General features: G+C 39.0%; 1 protein-coding gene across 8 annotated transcripts in view; it reads left to right on the top strand.

Moving 5' to 3' along the window:
- Window positions 1-1117: 1117 nt before the first annotated feature.
- GPHN (gephyrin) overlaps window positions 1118-20241 on the top strand; it is a 546364-nt gene continuing 527240 nt past the window's right edge. For all 8 annotated transcript variants that reach the window (XM_068965812.1, XM_068965810.1, XM_068965811.1 and 5 more), the window contains exon 1: window positions 1118-1219. In XM_068965812.1, the coding sequence (XP_068821913.1) occupies window positions 1156-1219 (64 nt within the window). In that variant the 5' untranslated portion in view covers window positions 1118-1155. The remainder of the gene's footprint in view (window positions 1220-20241) is intronic.

Here is a 20241-nt window from a genome sequence, read left to right as displayed (position 1 = left end):
AAATTGCCACCACCGGGGTTCTATTTCCAGTTTTGCGATTGTAGCTCAGGTGGGAAAAACATTCTCTAATCTCATTGTCTAAGATTGGTGTTTTTCAACTAAAAGCAGAGCCTCTAGCGAAGAAGCCTGATGCCACAAAACCATGGGACAGCGTGGGGAGCAGAAGCCTGTTATTTCTCAAGCCTGCTATTTCTGCCGCAGGCTCCTAAGCTTCTGTAGTGAGGATCCTCCTGTAGGTACAGCCTTGGAGTTGGGAAATCCTCCGGCAGGTCGAGACGACTAAAAAAGCAAGCGGGAAGGTGAGGCCGGATAGGATACCTCCTCCCTCGCTCACCGCGGGCTGTCACAGTAATTGGGGGTTGTGCCACTTACGCAGGTTTCTAAGGCACCTCCAGGCTCCCTGGAGCCCTTTCTCTTCTCCTTCGGGAGAGCGGGCTCCGTAGCCCCAAGAGCCGGCCGGAGTCGCAGACAAACGACCAGGAGCCGGGCTCGGCAGGGGATTGCTTCTGTCTGGGGCTCGGCGGAACCTGCGTTCGTGTCTCGCGCGCACTCGCTCCGCGTTCTCCTAGCCAATCCGGCGCTACTCGCGCGCCCAGGAGCGTTCCCCGGTCCAGTTTGGGCTGGGCCGGCTCCTTCCCGCTCCCAGTACTTCGCAACCGAGCGCTCACTCCTCCCCTGACTCTCCACGAGTTCCACGATTCGCGGTGTAGCTCCGCCCCTGGCCCGAGTCCACCCCCGCAATCTCGGGAGCTTGTGCTCTCCTTTCCCCTCAGTCTCCTGCCGACTAGCCGCGCTGGGTCTCGCGCTCCGCAGAGCGGCACGAGTCTCTGCCGCCTCGCTCCTACGCCTCCGCGCGGTCTCCCTGGGCAGCCACCGCGTTCCCCCCCCGCAGCTCTTCGCCTGCGACCCGAAGTCGGGGTCCCGCGCCCTGACTCCGCCCCCCCATCCCCCCCGCGGACTCGCGCGCTCGGGGCCCGGCCTCTCACTCGCGCAGGCCGCGGAGCACTCGGCCGCCTCCCCCTCCTTCCCTGCTCGGCTCGCGCTCCCCGGGCGCTCTCGCTCTCGCGCTCTCCAAGGCGAGCGCGCTCCCGGCCCGCGCGCTCCGGGCTCTGGCTTCTCCCGGCTCCTGTCAGTGCGGTGACTGCGCTGGGAAACATGGCGACCGAGGGAATGATCCTCACTAACCACGACCACCAAATCCGGGTTGGAGTCCTCACAGGTAACCGGGGGAGGAGGTCCAGGACCGCCGCGGCCGCTGTCCCCGGCTTGCCTCAGGCTTCTTGCCTGTGATGACCCTTCTCTGCGGCCTCGGGAGAAGGGAAGGCAGAGGAAGGGGACGGGGTGGGGGGGCGGACGTTTTTACAACCGCTGAGAGGTGCTGGGAGGTTGGGGTGTTCCCGCGGGGTCCCCCGGGAACTGGGGCCGATCCCGTGGATGTCAGGCCCCAGTGCCTTCGCAGCCGAAGTCCTGGGCCCCTGGGGACCGAGGGGCCGGTGCGGCGGGCGCTGCGGGGCTCCTGGCAGGCGACGGGATCCCGGCTCCGCAGTCTGAAGCATGCCGCTCTCGGCTGGCCCGCGCGCTCCCTCGGCTACTGCTTGTCCCAGAGAGGGGGGAAATCCCTTTTCCACCCCCTCCCTCTTTTTCCCTTCCCCCTACTTGGGCGGCCCCGCGCTGCTCTAGCAGTGCTTTCGCGGGGCACCGGCCACAGACGACATGGGTGTTCTTTAGGCGAAACTCTGCTCGGTCTCAGGCTGCCCCTCGCGAGCCGGGAATCCCCTTTGCCACCCATGGGACACCCTTCGTTCCCCACCCCGGGAGGTGGGGATCGGCTTGCGCCCGGACCTCGGAAAGTGTTTGCATTCTGCCTTCCCAAGTGGAGGGCCCTCTGCCCGCCTCTTCGTTTTCTTAGAGGGAAGGCTGTAGCCTGCGACTGGGAATCCAGCCTTTCTACTTAGGAGGGAAGGATTCCCCTACTCGGGCTCTTCTGTCCCCCTCCCTTGTGGGACCTCCCCCCACCCTCCCGAGGCTTGTGAGGAGCGCACTTTTCCCGGGTCGAGTTTCCCTCCCTCGCGGAAGCCGTGTGTGCTCTGCATGTCTGATTCCGTTGCGTTGTATTTGGGTAATATCCCTCAGTTCGGCGACAGGCAGTTGCTGCAGGGCATGACTTCTGAGATGAATAGCAAACCGATTTGTAGGCGTTTCTGCTGTGGTTCTGTAGTTGGTAAGGTTTCTATGTAATTGAGTGGCGAGGTGGGGGTTAAAGAACTATATTTGGAACCTGAGAGCTTAGTTCCGAGGGAAGGAAATCCAAGACTTACTGATTTTGGAAAAAGAAGCGATGTAGACGGGAATCCTCGTGTTCTCCCCCTCTCCCTCCCCCCGCCCCACCACACACACACACACACACACACACACACACACACACACACTTCTTTTTTTTTTTCCCTTGTCAAATTCTGACAGGTTGAGACGGAGCTCGAGAAGGGACTAAATGGAATGAGACTTGCTTTATTATTATTATTAGGCAGAGAAAAATCTCTGTTGATAAAGAATGCAAAGCTTAATTTGGCTGCTGAGTTTTATGAAGATACTCATGGTACCCCTTGTTCCCTTTTAACTAACTGGGTCGTCTTTCTCTGATATTGTTTCCAGATGTTAATAGTAATTTATTGAATTTTCCTAATTGAAAGCCCCCGCGATAGTGAAACTAGTCTGAATCTGTTGCAGGGAAGGGAAACCACCCCCCACCCCCACTGTTAGAAGATGCGCTGTTCGCTTCTTTTGGTGCTGAAGCTCTTGCTTTGTGTGAAGATTCAATTGTAACTCAGCAATCTTGGCTTTGACATTGCTGATATTTAGAGTCTTTTTGCGGGGTGTAAAATTGTATACCGTATATCAGCCCTCAGCTCTCACTTTAGAATTTAAAATTAATAGAGTAGTGAGAGTAAAGCTTAATAGAAACCAAAGTGTGTCAACTGTCCACGGAAATGAAAGGTCATAAATGTTTTCAAGTTAAACCATAGAGATTTTTTTAAAAAACTTTTTTTTTATTGTTTATTTAAGCTTTCTCTGATAGTTTTATTTAGTGAATCAGCTTACCTGAGTCAAGTGACATAGTAGATAGCTGTTGTACAGAATGCTTTGAAAGGTGCAGCCCTGATCTGTGTCTCTGCACTCCAATAGGGATGACATTGATATGCAAACAAATAAACATTGTATGTAATTACTGTGCTAAAATTGTCTAAATAAATTACTTGTGTGATTGAAAGCTAAATGTAAAAGGTATTCGTTACTCAGATTGATTAGGAGCAAATGTGATTACTTAAAGAGAGAATTTGTTATGTTTATCAGTGGTAAGAGGAAACTGACATTTTTAAGGGGAGTTGAAAGTCAGTTCAGTGGTAGCCTTATAAATGAATATGTTGCTGAGGTTGAGGCTCTTGAGCAGAGTAAAAATGTAATGCAAAGGCCCTGGAATGCCTACGTAGGATAGGTAGGTGGCACAAGCAGAATGTCAATGAGAGAAGATAACTTTGGCAGTGGAATTAAAGACAATAGATTGTCAAACTGTCTCATGAAAATGAAGTACAGTAGTTTAGGGGGAAGTCTAGGGTCAGGAATAAGGATATAGCTGAAGGAGTGAAAAGGAAGGTGCACATTTGGGAGAAATGGTAACAGAGGACAAGTAGGATTTGGTGATAAAATGGATATTTGAAGTCAGAAATAATTCAGAGAGATTTTTTACTTAAAATTATTGAAACAAATATTGTCTGCTATGTTAGAGCCCGGAAACATGGAGAAGAATCAGAGCAACAGCACCAGCTCTGTTTGTGAATAGTGGGTTTTACTACGAATAGCTTAATATTTATGATCTTAACATTCCACACACAATGAAAACCTACAAAAATAAAACCATTTTGCACAATTTTGTCTTGTATAACTTCCAAGTATTGGAATTTTACTATGTAAAATTATTCTTTACTGAACTTAAGCAGATACTATGATTTCATACTTAAGAAAATTGAATTGAGGCCACATTTGAAACCATGTTTCTTGAGTCATAATTTGTGGCTCTCTTAAAGGTGGAGGGCTTGTTTTATAAAATATCCTCTTCGTGTTTCATAATAGTGATTTTAAGTAATTTATCTAAGTCTGTTTTAGAGAGGTTTTACATATTTTAGAGGAAATACACACTTTTTACAATATGTTAGTATTTTGGTAAATTGTGTTGTCATTTCTAAAATCTTTAATTGACTTCTTTGTGACATCTTTGATAATCTCTTGAAAGATAATTTTTGTACCATTTTGAAACTTTTCATTTTCTAGATGTTTTTGTAATCCTGTCTTAGCTATAAATTTGGGAAATATGGTACGCAGCTATTGAAACTTATCAAATTGATTAACTGTTAGAATTTTGAAATAATATAGTAGGAAAATATTTAGCAAAGGCATTTCTTTTTTGTATTACTATCTTGAATCGTTCAGAACTTGGAAATCAGTATGATAATTAATGTAACATGGATATTTTAGTTACATTATTTTTTTGGTCAGGAAAAAGGGAACATTTACATAGGTTATCAAAGAAACATTTTATGTTGAAGATTATTGTCCATCTGCAAAAACAGTATCTTTATTAGTAACTTTTTATGTTGGTTTGTTAGAAATGAAAGTTATATGATCTTTAGTAGTCTGAGATCTAGTTTTTAATATATCAATTTCTAATGGTCTCTTAAGACTAAAGACAATGTGATGATGAATAACATGAGGCAAGTAAACAAGTATCTGTTGCTTTGAGACTAGAAATGAGATGTAGGACAGATGTAAGAATTTTTCTTTTTTCTTTTATTTTTTTACAACTTCAGTAGTAATTATACTTACAGTCAGTCTTAACAATTACATAGCAGGTTCACTATATCAAATGTGTCACTTTTCACCTTTTTTCCCCCTATTTCTGAAGAAGCTGTTTATTGAGGAAGTAGACTACTACCTCTATAAGCTCCATGGAAACATCAGGAAAATAGAGTACATGTATGTTTGTGATACAGGAGTAGATTGTGCTCCATTGGTTGTTTAATATCCTATTAGCTAGCCACTGCTGATGTTTGGTATACCAGAGCACTTAGCTAAAGATAATAATCCATTACCTAAATTTTCACTGATAGTGACATGGATGAGAAAAAGAGGCAAATATTTAGGAAAGAGCATTTTAAAATCATGGTTTTGGTCTAATAATATACATTTTATTGCACTAAGTTGTAGATTTGTAATCAGTAAGAGATACTAGACATATATAAGACTAGATAATAGAGATGAGATGAAAGACTAATTGTAAACTAGAAACTAAAATATTAGTTGCATTTAGGGAGTATTTCAGTCATTTATAACTAAAATCGACGTATTAAAACAAGTTCTAAGCCAAGGATTTAATAATCATATGACTCTGGAATTGTTCAGTCATTTATTTCATTTCATTCCTCATGCCTATCTTTGTATATTATGTGTGTCCTTATTTTCTGAAAAGCCCACTTACTGATAAAGATATATAAATATATCTTTTGAGAATAAATCCTGTCATTAAGTAGGGCAAATCACTATCGCAAACAAAACCTGTATCCTACAAAATGGAATTGTGTGTACTGTCAAGCATACCAATATTGATCTATATGACTGTTATTAAATAGAAGCTTATTTCTCAAACTAGGTCATTCCTTCATCAATTTCTGATTGGAAGCAATGTATTAGTGATTAAGAAATCATTACATTAGATACTGTTGAATACATTTAATACTATTACCTTTGATCAAAGACTTTATAAACTAGTAGTACACAAACTTAGTTAAGAGTTTTAACTGTATTAAAGATACTTATGATTATTTGACTTTAACTGGGGTATGTGGTGGAAAATCAGCAGCCTGTTATTGGGGAGGAAATGATGAATGAATCTGTTTCTCTCTTACTGGTGATAGATTCCTGGTTAAGGTGAATGGGGTGCTTTTTTGAAATAGTGAGTAAAATAGATAAAGTTTATACTTGGCAGTTGTAAATAAGATTGAAAAACTAAGCTTATTTGGAATTTGAGATGTTAAAATAAGGAAATCCTGAGAAAGAAAATAGTGAAACCACAAGGGATATCTTCCTTCATATCTAGGCAGAGAAGAAAAACAGATTATTTAACTTGTTTAAAACTAATTGGATCTATTGTTAATATGAATAGCATGCAACCTTACTTAATTTTTGAGTGACCTCTGGGAAGAGCGAATGTCTAATGAGTTATTGTGATGTAGAGATTCCATCCAGGTGGTTTAATGAGTTTATAAGTGAATTTGTACTTAATCAGTTTAAACTGAGTATGTAGAACTGCTTGAAGATGTTGTAATTAAACAACTGCAACAACTTTTACAATAGTTTTGCCAGTAAGTATACATTTTGAAAAAACGGAGTTAAATTTACTATGCTTTAAAAAAATGTCCTCATTTGAAAAATAAAGGAGCAAAGAAATGTGAAAGTAGCATTACACAGTTTGTGCCGTTTCTCCAAGTTGGGATACATGACACTGAACACGGATACTCTAATGATTCTAAGCGTTAGAATCTAAGCTATGGAAACAAACATAATAATCTTGAAATATCGATTTCCTGAAATATCAGTTTTAATTGATCTAAAATATCAATTTTAGAATATCGTTATTTAAAGCATTTTAATACTACAGTAAGCATGAGTAAATCAGGCACGAATGTACAATTTTGAAGGAGCTTTTAGATAAAATTAAACTTCAAAGAAATTTCAAGTGAACCTATTACATAACTCCAGACCTCATGTTCTTCTGTTGTTGGTGCCTTGGTGAGGAAAAATTAAGGAGCGCGGGGCCATAGCAAGAACTCTAGAAGACTCATTATCTAATGCTAGTCTGGCCAGTGAAGTTCTGTAACTCTCAGCTTTTCTCACTATTAACATGAAGGAGGCTCTTATGGCAATATATGTTTCTATCCTTTAGTATCTTGACTAGCTGGAAAGAGAAATGTTGGATAGCAGGCTTGGTTTTTTGTTTTTGTCTTTTTAATGGGAATCATTATGGGGGAGGGGTAGATTATACATTGAAAATGCAAGAGAATAAGAAATGGAAGAAAAGATGAAAAATTTCAATGATTACATTGTCAGTATAAGCCTAAGGGAAAATATTTAGATTTTTTTTCATTTAGAAGTTTTTGTGGTATCACTCACAAAATTAACAGTGGTTTCAGTTTTACATTTAATTTCAGACTCAGCTCACACTTCATTTCCTCAACAGAATCTTTCCTAGGAATTATTCTCTATGATAATGTCTGTCTTTGTTTTCTTGTAATGTTTATAAATGTTGCTATACCCTATAATCATGTACATGTGGGAGGCTGCAAGATGTAGTTTAAAGGAAAAAAAAAAAAAGACTTTGGAGTTAGACTTGTATTTCAGACTCTGATTTGCCCTTTATTTTGGGAAGCTCATTTTACCTATCTGAATTTCACTTTCCTTCTCCATAATGAATGTAGTGATGCTTACTTCACAGGGTTGTTAAGAACTGAGATAATGTATGTGAAAATTCTACCATATATGTCTAACTTGGATTATACAGTCATCTCTTTTAACAATGTGGAAGGGGTGAGTAGGGATACCATCACTTACCCCCACTTGCCCTGCAGCCCACAACCGGTAAGCTTTGTAGTCTATCTTCTCTGATTCTCCCCTATCCAACGTTCTATCGATTGAACCAACCTTGGATCATGTAGTACTACAGTACTTACTCAAAAAAAAAAAAAAAAAAATCCTAGGTGTAAGTGGATTGGTGCAGTTCAAACTATTATTTTTCAAATGTTAATTGTGTGCTCAATAATCTTCTTTCTCCTTCATATGCTATTTTGGTGCAATTTGCTAATAGCTTCATGTATAATCATCTTATTTAAAGTAGATTTTACAGTTTTTGAAACAGGTGATTGTGTTCTTCACTTCTTTGCCCTTTTGTTATAGGATCTATTAATGAAGTATTTCATTAATATTAATGAAGTATCAATGATGTTAAAAAAGAAAAACTAGATGGTGTGACACTTAGTAGTTTAGGAAACAGTAGCTCAGCAACGTTTAGATAAACAAGAACTTCACTATTATTACTAAAAAGATAGTTCAGGATAAGTGGAGTGGGGTTTAGTATTTTTCTATACATTTATTACTGTTGACAGGATGATATCAATGATGTGTATTTGAGATATTTCATACTATCAATTTAATATTTATATAGTTTTATTTTTTCTTATGTGTTTATATATTTTCTGATTTTTATATAATTAAGTTGATAGGCATTATCTGTGTAAGAGTTATTTTAGAGTAGTTTTTAAAACTTATTTTAAAAAATTAAAAATTGAAATTATAGGTGAAAGATTCTGAAAATGCTGTTATTTTGAAAGTTAATTCTGATAGACATAAAAGCATAAGATAGGAGTCAAAAGTTCTACATCTTTTACCACTTTCAAGACAATGTAACTGCATTTTATCTGAATTTCCTTAGTTTTGAATGGGAGAAATTATGCTCAACTTGTCCAGTTACTGTGAGGGAGACAGAAAGCAATGTATCCAGTACTCAGTGCCTACTACTTGCTTGGCTATGTGCTAAAGTGAGGGGCACCACAGTGAGCAAGACAGACACAGTCATCCTCTTGGAGATTATATTTTAGTACCAACACGAACACACTATTTAGTCAAGTTAGATTCTGACAAATCATGTTTCATTTATGTTGCATTTCGAGGAATAAAGTGCTTCTGTATTTTATTTGATGTGGATAAGTATAAGCACCAAAACTGTTTCATGTTAAACCATTTTTGATACAAATTTTTAAACCATTTCACATTTTCTGCTTTCTAGGATGGAAAGTATTGAACATAATTTAATTATCTTATTTAATCAGGTTTAAGTAATCATAGCTAACATCTGTCAGGTTTATATATATATATACACACATACATATTTATATGGCATAAATATGTCCTGTTCGTACTTAGCACTTAGCACATGTTATTTACTCTTTATAGCCTTTATAAGGAAATATATTATTCCTTTTTATTCTGCCTGAGAAATAGAGGTTAGGTAACTTGCTTAAGGTTGCACCTGCGGCCCTGCCAGAATTCAAGCACAGGCCCGACTGTACTCTGAGCAATTATATTTCTGTATTCTATTCTGAATACCTTTTATTGTGGTGAATGGTACTATGGTTCTCTATTGTGTTTTCTTTTCTGCTGTGACTTTACACACTTGCCCCCTTCCCTATTTCTAGCTTCTCATCTGCAGTCAGTGGTAGACTATGGAGTACTAACCAGTACAACGTTTCATCAGGCCCATACTGTGTCTTTACAAAAAGTATCTTTCTAATATTACAAAGGACATTTTATATTAACCTGTATTTTTAGTTTTTTAAGATCAGCAATGCTGTCATCTCTTCCCACAAGACAGCAGTTGGTTAGAGTAGCTGTCCTCGTGAGATAGGGCATGTATTCTCCAGTTTCCCACAATTCCCACTTAACCTGTGTGTTACCTGCCTTGCCTGGTAGGTAGGTGTTTGGGTTGGTGATCTTTACTCGTATGTATTCTGTACCTTCCTCTTTTTTCATCATAATTCGGACAACTTTTCATGTTAGTGGAAGTAATAATGCAGGGTTAATTGAGAGTTACCAAGTATGAGATAATTTTCTAGAGCCTGCCATAGAACCTATTAATTTATTTAATCCTCATCATAGTATCAATGTCGCCACTTTACATTAGAAGAAATTGTAGCAGAGAGAGATTAAGTAATTTGCTCAAATTACTGTAATAAGAGGCCACGTTGAGAAAAGGCCAAACTGTGAGTTGAACTGTTCTTAGGGCTTCCCTGGCAGCTCGGACAGTAAAGAATTTGCCTGCAGTGCAGGAGATCTGGGTTCAATCCCTGGATCAGGAAGATCTCTGGGGAAGCGAATGGCTACCCACTGCAATATTCTTGCCTGGGAAACTCCGTGGACAGAGGAACCTGGCGGACTGTAGTCCATGGGGTCTCAAAGAATCAGACATGACTGAGTGACTGAGCACACACACAGAGGCTGTTCCTAGAGTAAAGCTCTTAATCAGTACAGTATATTCCTTGGCCTTTAATAGTTCATAGAGGTGCACATCTTTCTTTTTAATGTTTGTTATATATCATCATAGGTTTCACTATATTTAATCAATCCTCTATTGATGGACATAAAGGTTTCCAATTTTTCATGTATCAAATGCAGTAGATGATAACATGGTACATTTATTATTGCATATTTGTGAGTTTTTTTTATGTGAGATTAATTACCATAAATATAATTTTTGGGTAAACAGTATCTGCTTTTAAAAATTTTGATAAAAATTACACCCTGTTTGGAAGACAAGTTTGTACTAATTGTAATGAATATTCTCACCTTCATTTGGTATTATCTTTTTAATCTTCATGAGTTCTTTTGAGATAGAACTCTTTCTTGAATTATATACATGTATTAGGAGTCCCGAGTTGCTCAGCAATAAAGGATCTGCCTGCAGTGCAGGAGACACAGGAGATGAGGGTTTGATGTCTGAGTTGGGAAGATCTCCTGAGGGAGGAAATGTCAACCCACTCCAGTATTCTTGCCCGGAAAATCCCATGGACAAAGGAGCAAAGGGGCCATGAGGGCTACAGACAGTGGCGGATGGGGGGTTTGGGGGTCTTTGGGGGTGTCACAAAGAGTCAGATAGGACTGAGCGACTAAACACAGCAGAGCACATGCATGTAACAATAAGATCTTGCTAGTTTTTGCAACAGCTCTTTTATATTGCTTTATTTAAAGTTTTGTTCAGAGTCTTTAGTTTTCTTTTTCTTCAAATGATCCCTTCCAGTGTTTCCTAAGTTGTGTTCTAGTAGCACTTCTTTGGGAAATGTTATAATAGGTATGATATTAAGAGCTTTTAATGTGGTTAAATAAATTTGGAAAGTGCTGTATAATATATCCCTCCTTAGGGAGATTAACAGTATACTAGAGCAACTTCCAGTACTCTTGCCTGGAAAATCCTATGGACAGAGGAGCCTGGTGAGCTGCAGTCCATGGGGTCGCTAAGAGTCAGACACTACTGAGCGACTTCCCTTTCGCTTTTCACTTTCATGCAGTGGAGAAGGAAATGGCAACACACTCCAGTGTTCTTGCCTGGAGAATCCCAGGGACAGGGGGGCCTGGTGGGCTGCTGTCTATGGGGTTGCACCGAGTCGGACACGACTGAAGCGACTTAGCAGCCGCAGCAGCAGAGTGACTTCACTTTCACTTTTCACTTTCATGCATTGGAGAAGGAAATGGCAGCCCACTCCAGTGTTCTTGCCTGGAGAATCCCAGGGATGGCGGAGCCTGGTGGGCTGCCGTCTATGGGGTCGCACAGAATCGGGCACGACTGAAGCGACTTAGCAGCAGCAGCAGCAGCAGCAGAGCATATTAAAGATGTGAGTAATACTGCAGTGTGGAGCCTGTTGAACATTATTTAGTTTAGTGTTGCCAAAACTTTTTGAAGATGGAATGCTGTTTAAAGACAAAGCAGAATTCTGTTTAACACTTCTTTGGGAAATAATGGTCTTTGTCCTGAAAATGATCTTTTGGAAGTCTGTATAATGCCTTTGTATTATTAATATTTTAGCTTTTGCTATAGAAATAGTGGTTTCCAACAGTAATCGCTACTATGAAAATTAATCCTTTTTTTCTGGATTTGCCTTTAAAGTGTGTATGTGTGTATTTCCCAGTTATCATCTCTTTTTTCTTCCTCTTTTGACATTAAAGGATTGGCTGAATGTATTATTTTATTTAGAAAATCTATGATAGCAATAGCCAGTCTTAATTCTGTTACTACTGTATGAGGAAAGAACATTGGAATAAGTTCTATTTTGGATTTTTCCAGTGAGTGTTTGGTATCATTATCTGTAAATGTAAAGATGAAGTGATGCTTTCTAAAATCTCCTTCAGCTCTAAAATCTTAATAATCTCAATCTCATATTTACCTCATGTTTGCCATACTCTCACTGCTAGTAGTCACCTTATCTACAGTTTGTTACTGACAGCAAAATTATTGCTATGAAATGCCCTCCTTGCTTCAAACAGGAAAACTGCTGGAAAAAGACACTGACATTCATACCAACTGTAAATGGAAATAATGTCTGTTACTTCCATTGCAGAATATATGCAGTTTTATTTCATTCACTGTCACATGCTACAGAGAGTTCATATTGCAAGACACTGAAGATTTAGAATACAAATTATATACATGTAAGTATAACAACTGATTCACACAGTCAAGCTTAGAAGGGTAATAGTGGTTAAGAGGTTTTGAAATAGTACCTTGTTCCTTTTAAATTTAAATTGTAGTAATATGCCAGAGACCTGGAAAGAAAAAATTAGCAAGCCCCACAAATATGATTATTTTGCTGTTAAATATTTAAAATGAAGCTATTGTAAAAATAAGACATATAGCTTCAATGAACAGTATATGCATTAGGTTCATGCCTGGGTTTATACCTGAGTTAAGTGAAGTTTTCAGAATTACTTTTGTAAGCTTCAATTTTCTCATCCCGTGAAATGAGGAATAATCCATTGCTTGCCTAAGAGGGTTGTTTTGGTAAGTGAAATAATAAGTGTAAATGTTGAGTGAGTGTGCCCACATAATAAATAATCATTACATGCTTGTTATATATTATAATAAATTTGAGTCTAATTACCATTACAGATATGATAATAGAACGCAAACAATGTAACATTTAGCTATATGACCCAATCATGATTAATTTTCATGCTGTTTTTCTGTTTTATCTTACTTAAGGAGCATCATTAAAGATCAGTACTATACTGGGGATTTGCTTGATCTAGAGTCTTATTTTCTAGCTTAATTTTGGTGTTGTTAGAGTCAGAAAATGCTGTTTGTAGTGTGATAACTAAGGACAAATGTTTGAGATTTTTGAGGCATAGGTTTAAAGTATATATGGGAAACTGCTTCTAATAGTCTCTAAGGCTTGTTAAGATCTGTAGAGAAAATTGCCTCTATATACAGATATGTTCATATTATAGTTATGGGATACTATACTGTAGTTAAGAAGGTGGAAGAGTTTTAAATGTTATACAGTGGTATTAAATGTTAAGTGAGGCAGTAATACAGGATAATAAAGTGATAGCAAATGAAACTATTTATATTAGATAATAGTTGATTTATAGAAGAGTTTTAATCACTATATAAGGAAAATAGTAAACCTCAGGGACAGTGAGCCAAAGCCTAGACCTTGCTGTGTTTGGGGGACATAAGACAAATGAATATTATATATAAAAGGTGAAAGATACTTTATAAAGTACCAGATACCAAAAGAAAATCTATAAAATTTAAAGTATTGTCAAAGATGATTTTAGGCAGGAAAGTTTGAGAATCATTGATTATGTTGATACTGGACTTGGGTTTTCTATTTTCTTTTCCTGCAGACACATCTGTGAAGCATTATTAATTGAAAAATTGCCAATTGTGCCTCATAATGAAACATTCATTCCTTTCTGATTTTGAATGCAATTCAGAAGTGGGTCCTATCTAATACATGAGACACTTGAAATAGGGACCCTCCTATCCCCATAAGTAGGAACTTTATTTAGTTATAGATTTGATTTTATTACTGTTGTTTTCCTGGCCTGTCATTTCCTATTAATTAATCTGTTAGTTTGACCATAGCGTGACTTGTTAACAGGCAGTGCAGTCCAATTCAGTAACTGTCTTAAGTCTGCTTGGGTTGCCATAGCAAAGTGCTATAGACTGGGTAGCTTATAAACAACAGAAATTTATTTCTTACAGTTGTGGAGTCCAGGAAATTTAAGATCAAGTTACCATCAGCTTCAGTGTCCAGCGAGGGCCTACTTCATGGTTCATAGATAGCCATCTTCTGTTTCCTCACATTGCAGAAATGGGGAGGGGACTCTCTGAGTCTCTCTTTTAATGGTATTGATCTCACTCATGAGGGCTAGGTCCTCATGACCTAATCTCTCCCAAAGGCCCCCCATCCAAACACCACTAACTAGGGGAATCGGTTTCAGCATGTGAATTTGGAAGGCTGGACACAAACATTCAGCCTTTAGCAAATATGTGCCATGTGTTTTGTTAAGCTAAAGCTACTGAATGTTTACAGTGTCATCTTTTAGGTATGAGGAGTTGGTTGTAAAGTCGGTTTACAGTTTTAGTCATTTATATATTAAAACACTTACCAAGCAGTGCATGACAGGGTTCACTAAACTTTTTCTGTAAAGGGCCAGATAATAAATATTTTAGGCTCTGCCAGCTATATGATTTATGTCACAGCTACTCAGCTCTGCCCTCATAGCATAAAAGCAGCCATAGATAATATGTAAATAAATGAACATGACTATGTTTCAGTAAAACTTTATTTACAAAAACAGTTGGTTGTCCAGTGTTGGCCCAAAGGCGCTATAGCTTCCCAATCCATGCTGAAAGCCATAGTCCCTGTTAGAAAAGTATAATTTTAAGTTACCTGCATGTGAGTCAGACTTTATTTGCCTTGTAAACCACCACAACTTTTGTGGTTGAATGAGCTCAGTAGTTCTGCTTTGCGTGGCGTTGGTCAGGGTTCTGGTCTGTCTGCAGTCCCCTGGAGGCTTGGTTGGGACTGTTGTCCAGGGCCTTGGTTCTCCTGCATGTGGATTTCTCCACGTCTGATTCATTAGCCTCACGGTGTGACAGCTGAGTTCCAACAAGGATTCCAAGAGCAAGCATTGTGAAAGGAAGGAAACAGAGCTGCCAGGACAATTAAGGGGTAGGCTTGAAATTGGCAGAGCCTCACTTCCAACCTTATTCTTTTGATCAACATAGAGGCTCAGCCCGGAGTCACTGTGGAAAGAGACTAGGAATACTAGGAAGCATGATAAATTTGGGATCATCGAAATAACAGTCTACTGCAGGATTGTTTTGGTTACAAGTGACAATTCAAATGGACTAGCTTTAGTAAAGGGGAAATTTACTGTAAGAATAATGGAGTGTCTTACTTCACAGAGCCTAAACATGGGATGAGGTGCTAGAAATTTTGGACCCAGAGTTTGAAGGTCCTCACAACTGTTTTTTGTTTTTGCTTCACTCTGTAAAGTAAGCTCCATTTCGTCTTAGCACAGCTCTACCTTTTTCATAATGGAAGAAACACTATCATTGACTATTCTTGTGTTGTTTAGATCTTCCCATTTCAGTCATTCAGAGAAGAACTGACTTTATTTTCCCAGTTGTGTTTCTAAAATATTTCAGGAAGAACTTTGTTCTGGACCAATCATTTGTGATCAGAGCATAGAGGTTATGTTGTACCAACTATGTGGACAGGAGTAGAGTCAGTTAACAGAAAAGGGATACTAAATATTTAACCACTAAGCAGTTTGCTTGCTTTCTCCCTAATCAACTATTTCCTGACATAAGATAATTTGGGGATTATTTTAATAAATAATTTGTTTTCCTGTTTCAGGCCTAATTGGCTATTTTATTCACCTATCTGCCTTTGTTTATTTCATTGTTCTATTGGAGGACAGGCTGAATTAGTTCAGTATTTGAATATTCATTGTAATTTCTTCTTGCATTGAGTAGGGGACAGCATCATTTAGTACCTGTTGTTTCACTTTGCCACCATTAACATAGAATCAGATATGAAGGTGATCTTACTATACTGTTATTCATTGATTTCTGAGTCTGATTTGAATGATATGGTTGGCTGAGGAAGTATATACTTCTGGAAAGGGTGTAATTGTATACAAGAATGCAAGGAACAGAATGCAGTAATACAGAATGAAAGAAGAGCTATAATAGAAGTTCAGGCAGCATACTGTGGGTGCACAGAGGAAGGAACAATTAATTTTGACTGAGTGGCTGTAGGAGGGTATGGTATTTTAAAGGAGATGGTGTTTGAGTAAGGCCTGGAAGAATGAATAACCCATCCTTAGGAAAACAAGGAAAGGTAATCTGGCTGTCAGGTTTCTTGGGTGATACCAGAAGGGGTGGCTCCAGAATGTCTTGGCTAAAGTAGATGAGCTTAAATATAAGTATAGAGGATTCAGAATAAAGAGCAGCATGTACTTCTTTTAACCTGCTTAAGTTAGAATTATAAGAGCTAATTAGGTTTTGCTACATTCAGGTGACTCTGTAGTAGTTTGAAATTTGATTTTTTAAAGTAAACAATCTATCTTAAAGACTCAGATTTTTGGGTTTAGAAAGAACTTTAAGGATTATCTGTGCTAACCCACTGTAGTGTATAAAGAAACTAAGATGCAGTTAAATGACTTATTTAACGTTACACATCTAAATGATAGAGTTGGAGCTAAAATCCGGGCTATTTTACTCCTAGTCTTGGGTATTAAAATAAATTATATGGTGTATCCTTTGTAGTAAGATTTGTCCCAAATATTCTATTTGAATTATGTAGTGTAGAAGTTTTAGAATCTGAGATATATATACAGTAAAATGCACAAATGTTATACAGTATTGTGAATTTTTCATATGTATAGATCCTTATAAGTATCACCCATGAACATTTCCAGCAGTCCAGAATTTTCCTTCATGCCTTTTATTATGCCCTCTCCCGGGGATCTTCCCGACCCAAGAATTGAACCAGGGTCTGCTGCATTACAGGCGAATTCTTTACCAGCTGAGCTATCAGTGAAGCCCAAAGAATGCTGGAATAGGTTGTTACTTCCTTCTCCAGGGCATCTTCCTGACCCAAGGATCGAACCCGAGTCTCCTGCATTGGCAGGTGGGTTCTTTACCACTGAGCCACCAGGGAAGCCCTATGCCTTTTACTAGTCAATATCTAATTCCTCTGCCACCCTTAAATACTCACTATTCTGATTTTTTTGTAAAGGATTAATTATGCCTGTTCTTGCACTTTATATAACTATAATGACTTCTGTCATTCATCATTATGTCTGTGATACTATCCTCATTGTTGTGTGTAGCAGTTATTCATTTTTTTTATTAACATGTGGTATTCTGCTGAATGAATTGGATTGTTATTTTTCTATTCATGGACATTTGAATTGTTTCTAGTTTCTGACTATTGTTAATAAAGCTGTCGTGAATATTCTCATATAAATTTTTTTGATACATATATTGTCTCTATTCTTGGTGTAGAATTTCTGGGTTAACTGTTTTTCCAAAAGATGTACCATTTTTCTGTCCCTGCCAGTAATGGATGAAAGTTTCATTGCTCTACATTCCTGTCAAAATTTCTTATTGTCAGTCTTTTCAAGTTTGACCATTCTGGGGTTAGTGTGTAGTGATTTCTAATTTATATTTCCCAGATAAAAAATGATGTTGAGCCCTTTATAATATATTAATTTTAAAGTAAACATTTTTAATAAGGCTGTCTGTGTCTTACAGATTTGTAGGAATTCTTTGTAATTCTGAATATGGGAACTCTGGGTGTATGTATCGTAATTATCCTCTCCCACTCTGGCGAGTCTTTTCGGAGAAGGCAGTGGCACTCCACTCCAGTCCTCTTGCCTGGAAAATCCCATGGAAGGAGGAGCCTGGAAGGCTGCAGTCCATGGGGTTGCTGAGGGTCGGACACGACTGAGCGACTTCACTTTCACTTTTCACTTTCATGCATTGGAGAAGGAATGGCAACCCACTCCAGTGTTTTTGCCTTGAGAATCCCAGGGACGGGGGAGCCTGGTGGGCTGCCGTCATGGGGTCACACAGAGTCAGAGATGACTGAAGTGACTTAGCAGCAGCAGCAATAGAGTCTTTTAATAAATAAAAATTCTTATTATTAATGAAATTCAATTTATTAAACTTTATTTTTATCTCTAGTGGATTTTTGTGTCTTATTTAAAAAGTCTTTGCCTATTATAGGATCATCAAAATATTCTCCAAAATATTCTTAAGCTTTTTTGCTTTCCCTTTCACTTGAAGCTCTGATACATTTCAAATTAATTTGTATGAATGACATGAGGCAGAGATCAAAAATTTCTTTTAAAACATATGACTATTCAGTTGATCTAGCACCATTTTTTGTATTAAAAAGAAAAAGTCCTTTCCCCACTAAATTGTAGAGTACCTTTGATATAAATCAGACAGATTTGTTCTTAGAGTATTTCTGTTCCATTGGTCTATTTGTCTGTCTTTGTACCAGTGTTACCATATCCTAATTACTATAGCTTTATACTAAGTCTTGATATCTGGTAGTATAAATTCTCTAAAGTTTTTCTTCAACTTTGTTTTGGGGGCAGGTTGTCCTCCATCATTTGTAATATCATATGTATTTAGAAACAGATTACAGTTCTAAAAATCTATAGGTATTATGACTAGGATTGTATTGAAACTGTAAATCAGCTTTCAGAGGATTGGCATGTTACAATATAGAGTCTTTCATTCTTTTATTGCCTTTTTATACTGTTTTGTCAGAAAGTGGTCCACTGAAGAAGGCAATAGAAAACCACTCCAATCATCTTGCCTTGAGAACCCGATGAACACTATGAAAAGGCAAAAAAAAGATATGACACAGGAAGCACCACAATTAGTGTCCAATATACTACTGGGGCAGAGTAGAGAAATAGCTCCGGAAAGAATGAAGAGGCTGAGCCAAAGTGGAAATGACAGTCAGTTGTGGCTGAGCCTGGTAGTGAAAGTAAAGTCTGATGCTGTAAAGAACAGTATCGCATAGAAACCTGGAACGTTAGGTCCAGGAATCAAGGTAGATAGGATGTGATCAAGCAAGCAGGAGATGGCAAGAGTGAACATTGACATTTTAGGAATCAATGAACTAAAATGGACGGGAATGAGTATATTTAATTCACATGACCATTGTTATCTGCTATGTGTGGGCAAGAATCCCTTAGAAGAAATGGAGTAGCTCTCATAGTTAGCAGCAGAGTCCAAAATGCGGTACTTGAGTGCAATCTCAAAAACAACAGAATGATCTCTGTTCGTTTCCAAGGCAAACCATTCAGTATCACAGCAATCCAAGTCTATGTCTCAACCATTGATGCCAAAGAAGCTAAAGTTGAATGGTTCTATGAAGACCTACAAGACCTTCTAGAACTAACACCAACAAAAGATATGCTTTTCATCATAGGGGATTGGAATGCAAAAGTAGGAGGTCAAGAGATACTTGGAGCAACAGGCAAGTTTGGCCTTGAAATACAAAATGAAGCAGAACAAAGGCTAACAGGGTCTTCCCTGGTGGCTCAGATGGCAAAGCATCTACCTACAATGCAGGAAACCAGGTTTGATCCCTGGGTTGGGAAGATCCCCTGAAGAAGGGAAAGGCTACCCACTCCAGTATTATGGCCTAGAGAATTCCATGGACAAAGGAACCTGGTGGGCTACAGTTCATGGAGTTGCAAAAGTCAGACATGACTGATGCAACTAATACTCACTCAGTCAAAGGCTAACAGAGTTTTGCCAAGAGAACATGCTGGTCATAGCAAACACCCTCTTACAACAACATAAGAGATGACGCTGCACGTGGATGTCGCCAGATGGTCGATACTGAACTCAGATTGATTATATTCTCTACAGCCGAAGATGGAGAAGCTCTAGACAGTCAGCAAAAACAAGACCTGGAGCTGGCTGTGAACTGATTGCCAAATTCAGGCTTAAATTGAAGAAATAGGGGAAACCACTAGGCCATTCAGGTATGACCTAAATCAAATCCCTTATGGTTGTATGGTAGTGGTGACGAATCGATTCAAGGGGTTAGATCTGGTAGACTTGAGTGTCTGAAGAACTATAGATGGAGGATTGTAACACTGTACAGGAAGGGTAATTCAACTCATCCTAAAGAAAAAGAAATGCAAGAAGGCAAAGTAGTTGTCTGAGGAGGTCTTACAAATAGCTGAGGAAAAAAGAGAGAGGCAGAAAGCAAAGGAGAAAGGGAAAAATATACCTGACAGAATGTAAAGTTCTAGAGAATGTAAGTGAAGTGAGTGAAAGTTGCTCAGTTGTGTCTGACTCTTTGCAACCCCAAGGACTATACAGTTCATGATTCTCCAGGCCAGATTACTGGAGTGGGTAGCCTTTTCCTTCTCCAGGGGATCTTTGCAACCCAGGGATTGAACTCAGGTCCTCTGCATTGTAGGTGGATTCTTGAGCATCTGAGCCACAAGGGAAGCCCAACAGTACTGGAGTGGGTAGCCTATCCCTTCTCCAGCAGATCTTCCTGACCCAGGAATCAAACCAGGGTCTCCTGC

This window comes from Capricornis sumatraensis, chromosome 2, assembly GCF_032405125.1.
Source record: "Capricornis sumatraensis isolate serow.1 chromosome 2, serow.2, whole genome shotgun sequence".
Lineage (NCBI taxonomy): Eukaryota > Metazoa > Chordata > Mammalia > Artiodactyla > Bovidae > Capricornis > Capricornis sumatraensis.
This window is presented reverse-complemented; position numbering and strand designations above follow the sequence as displayed.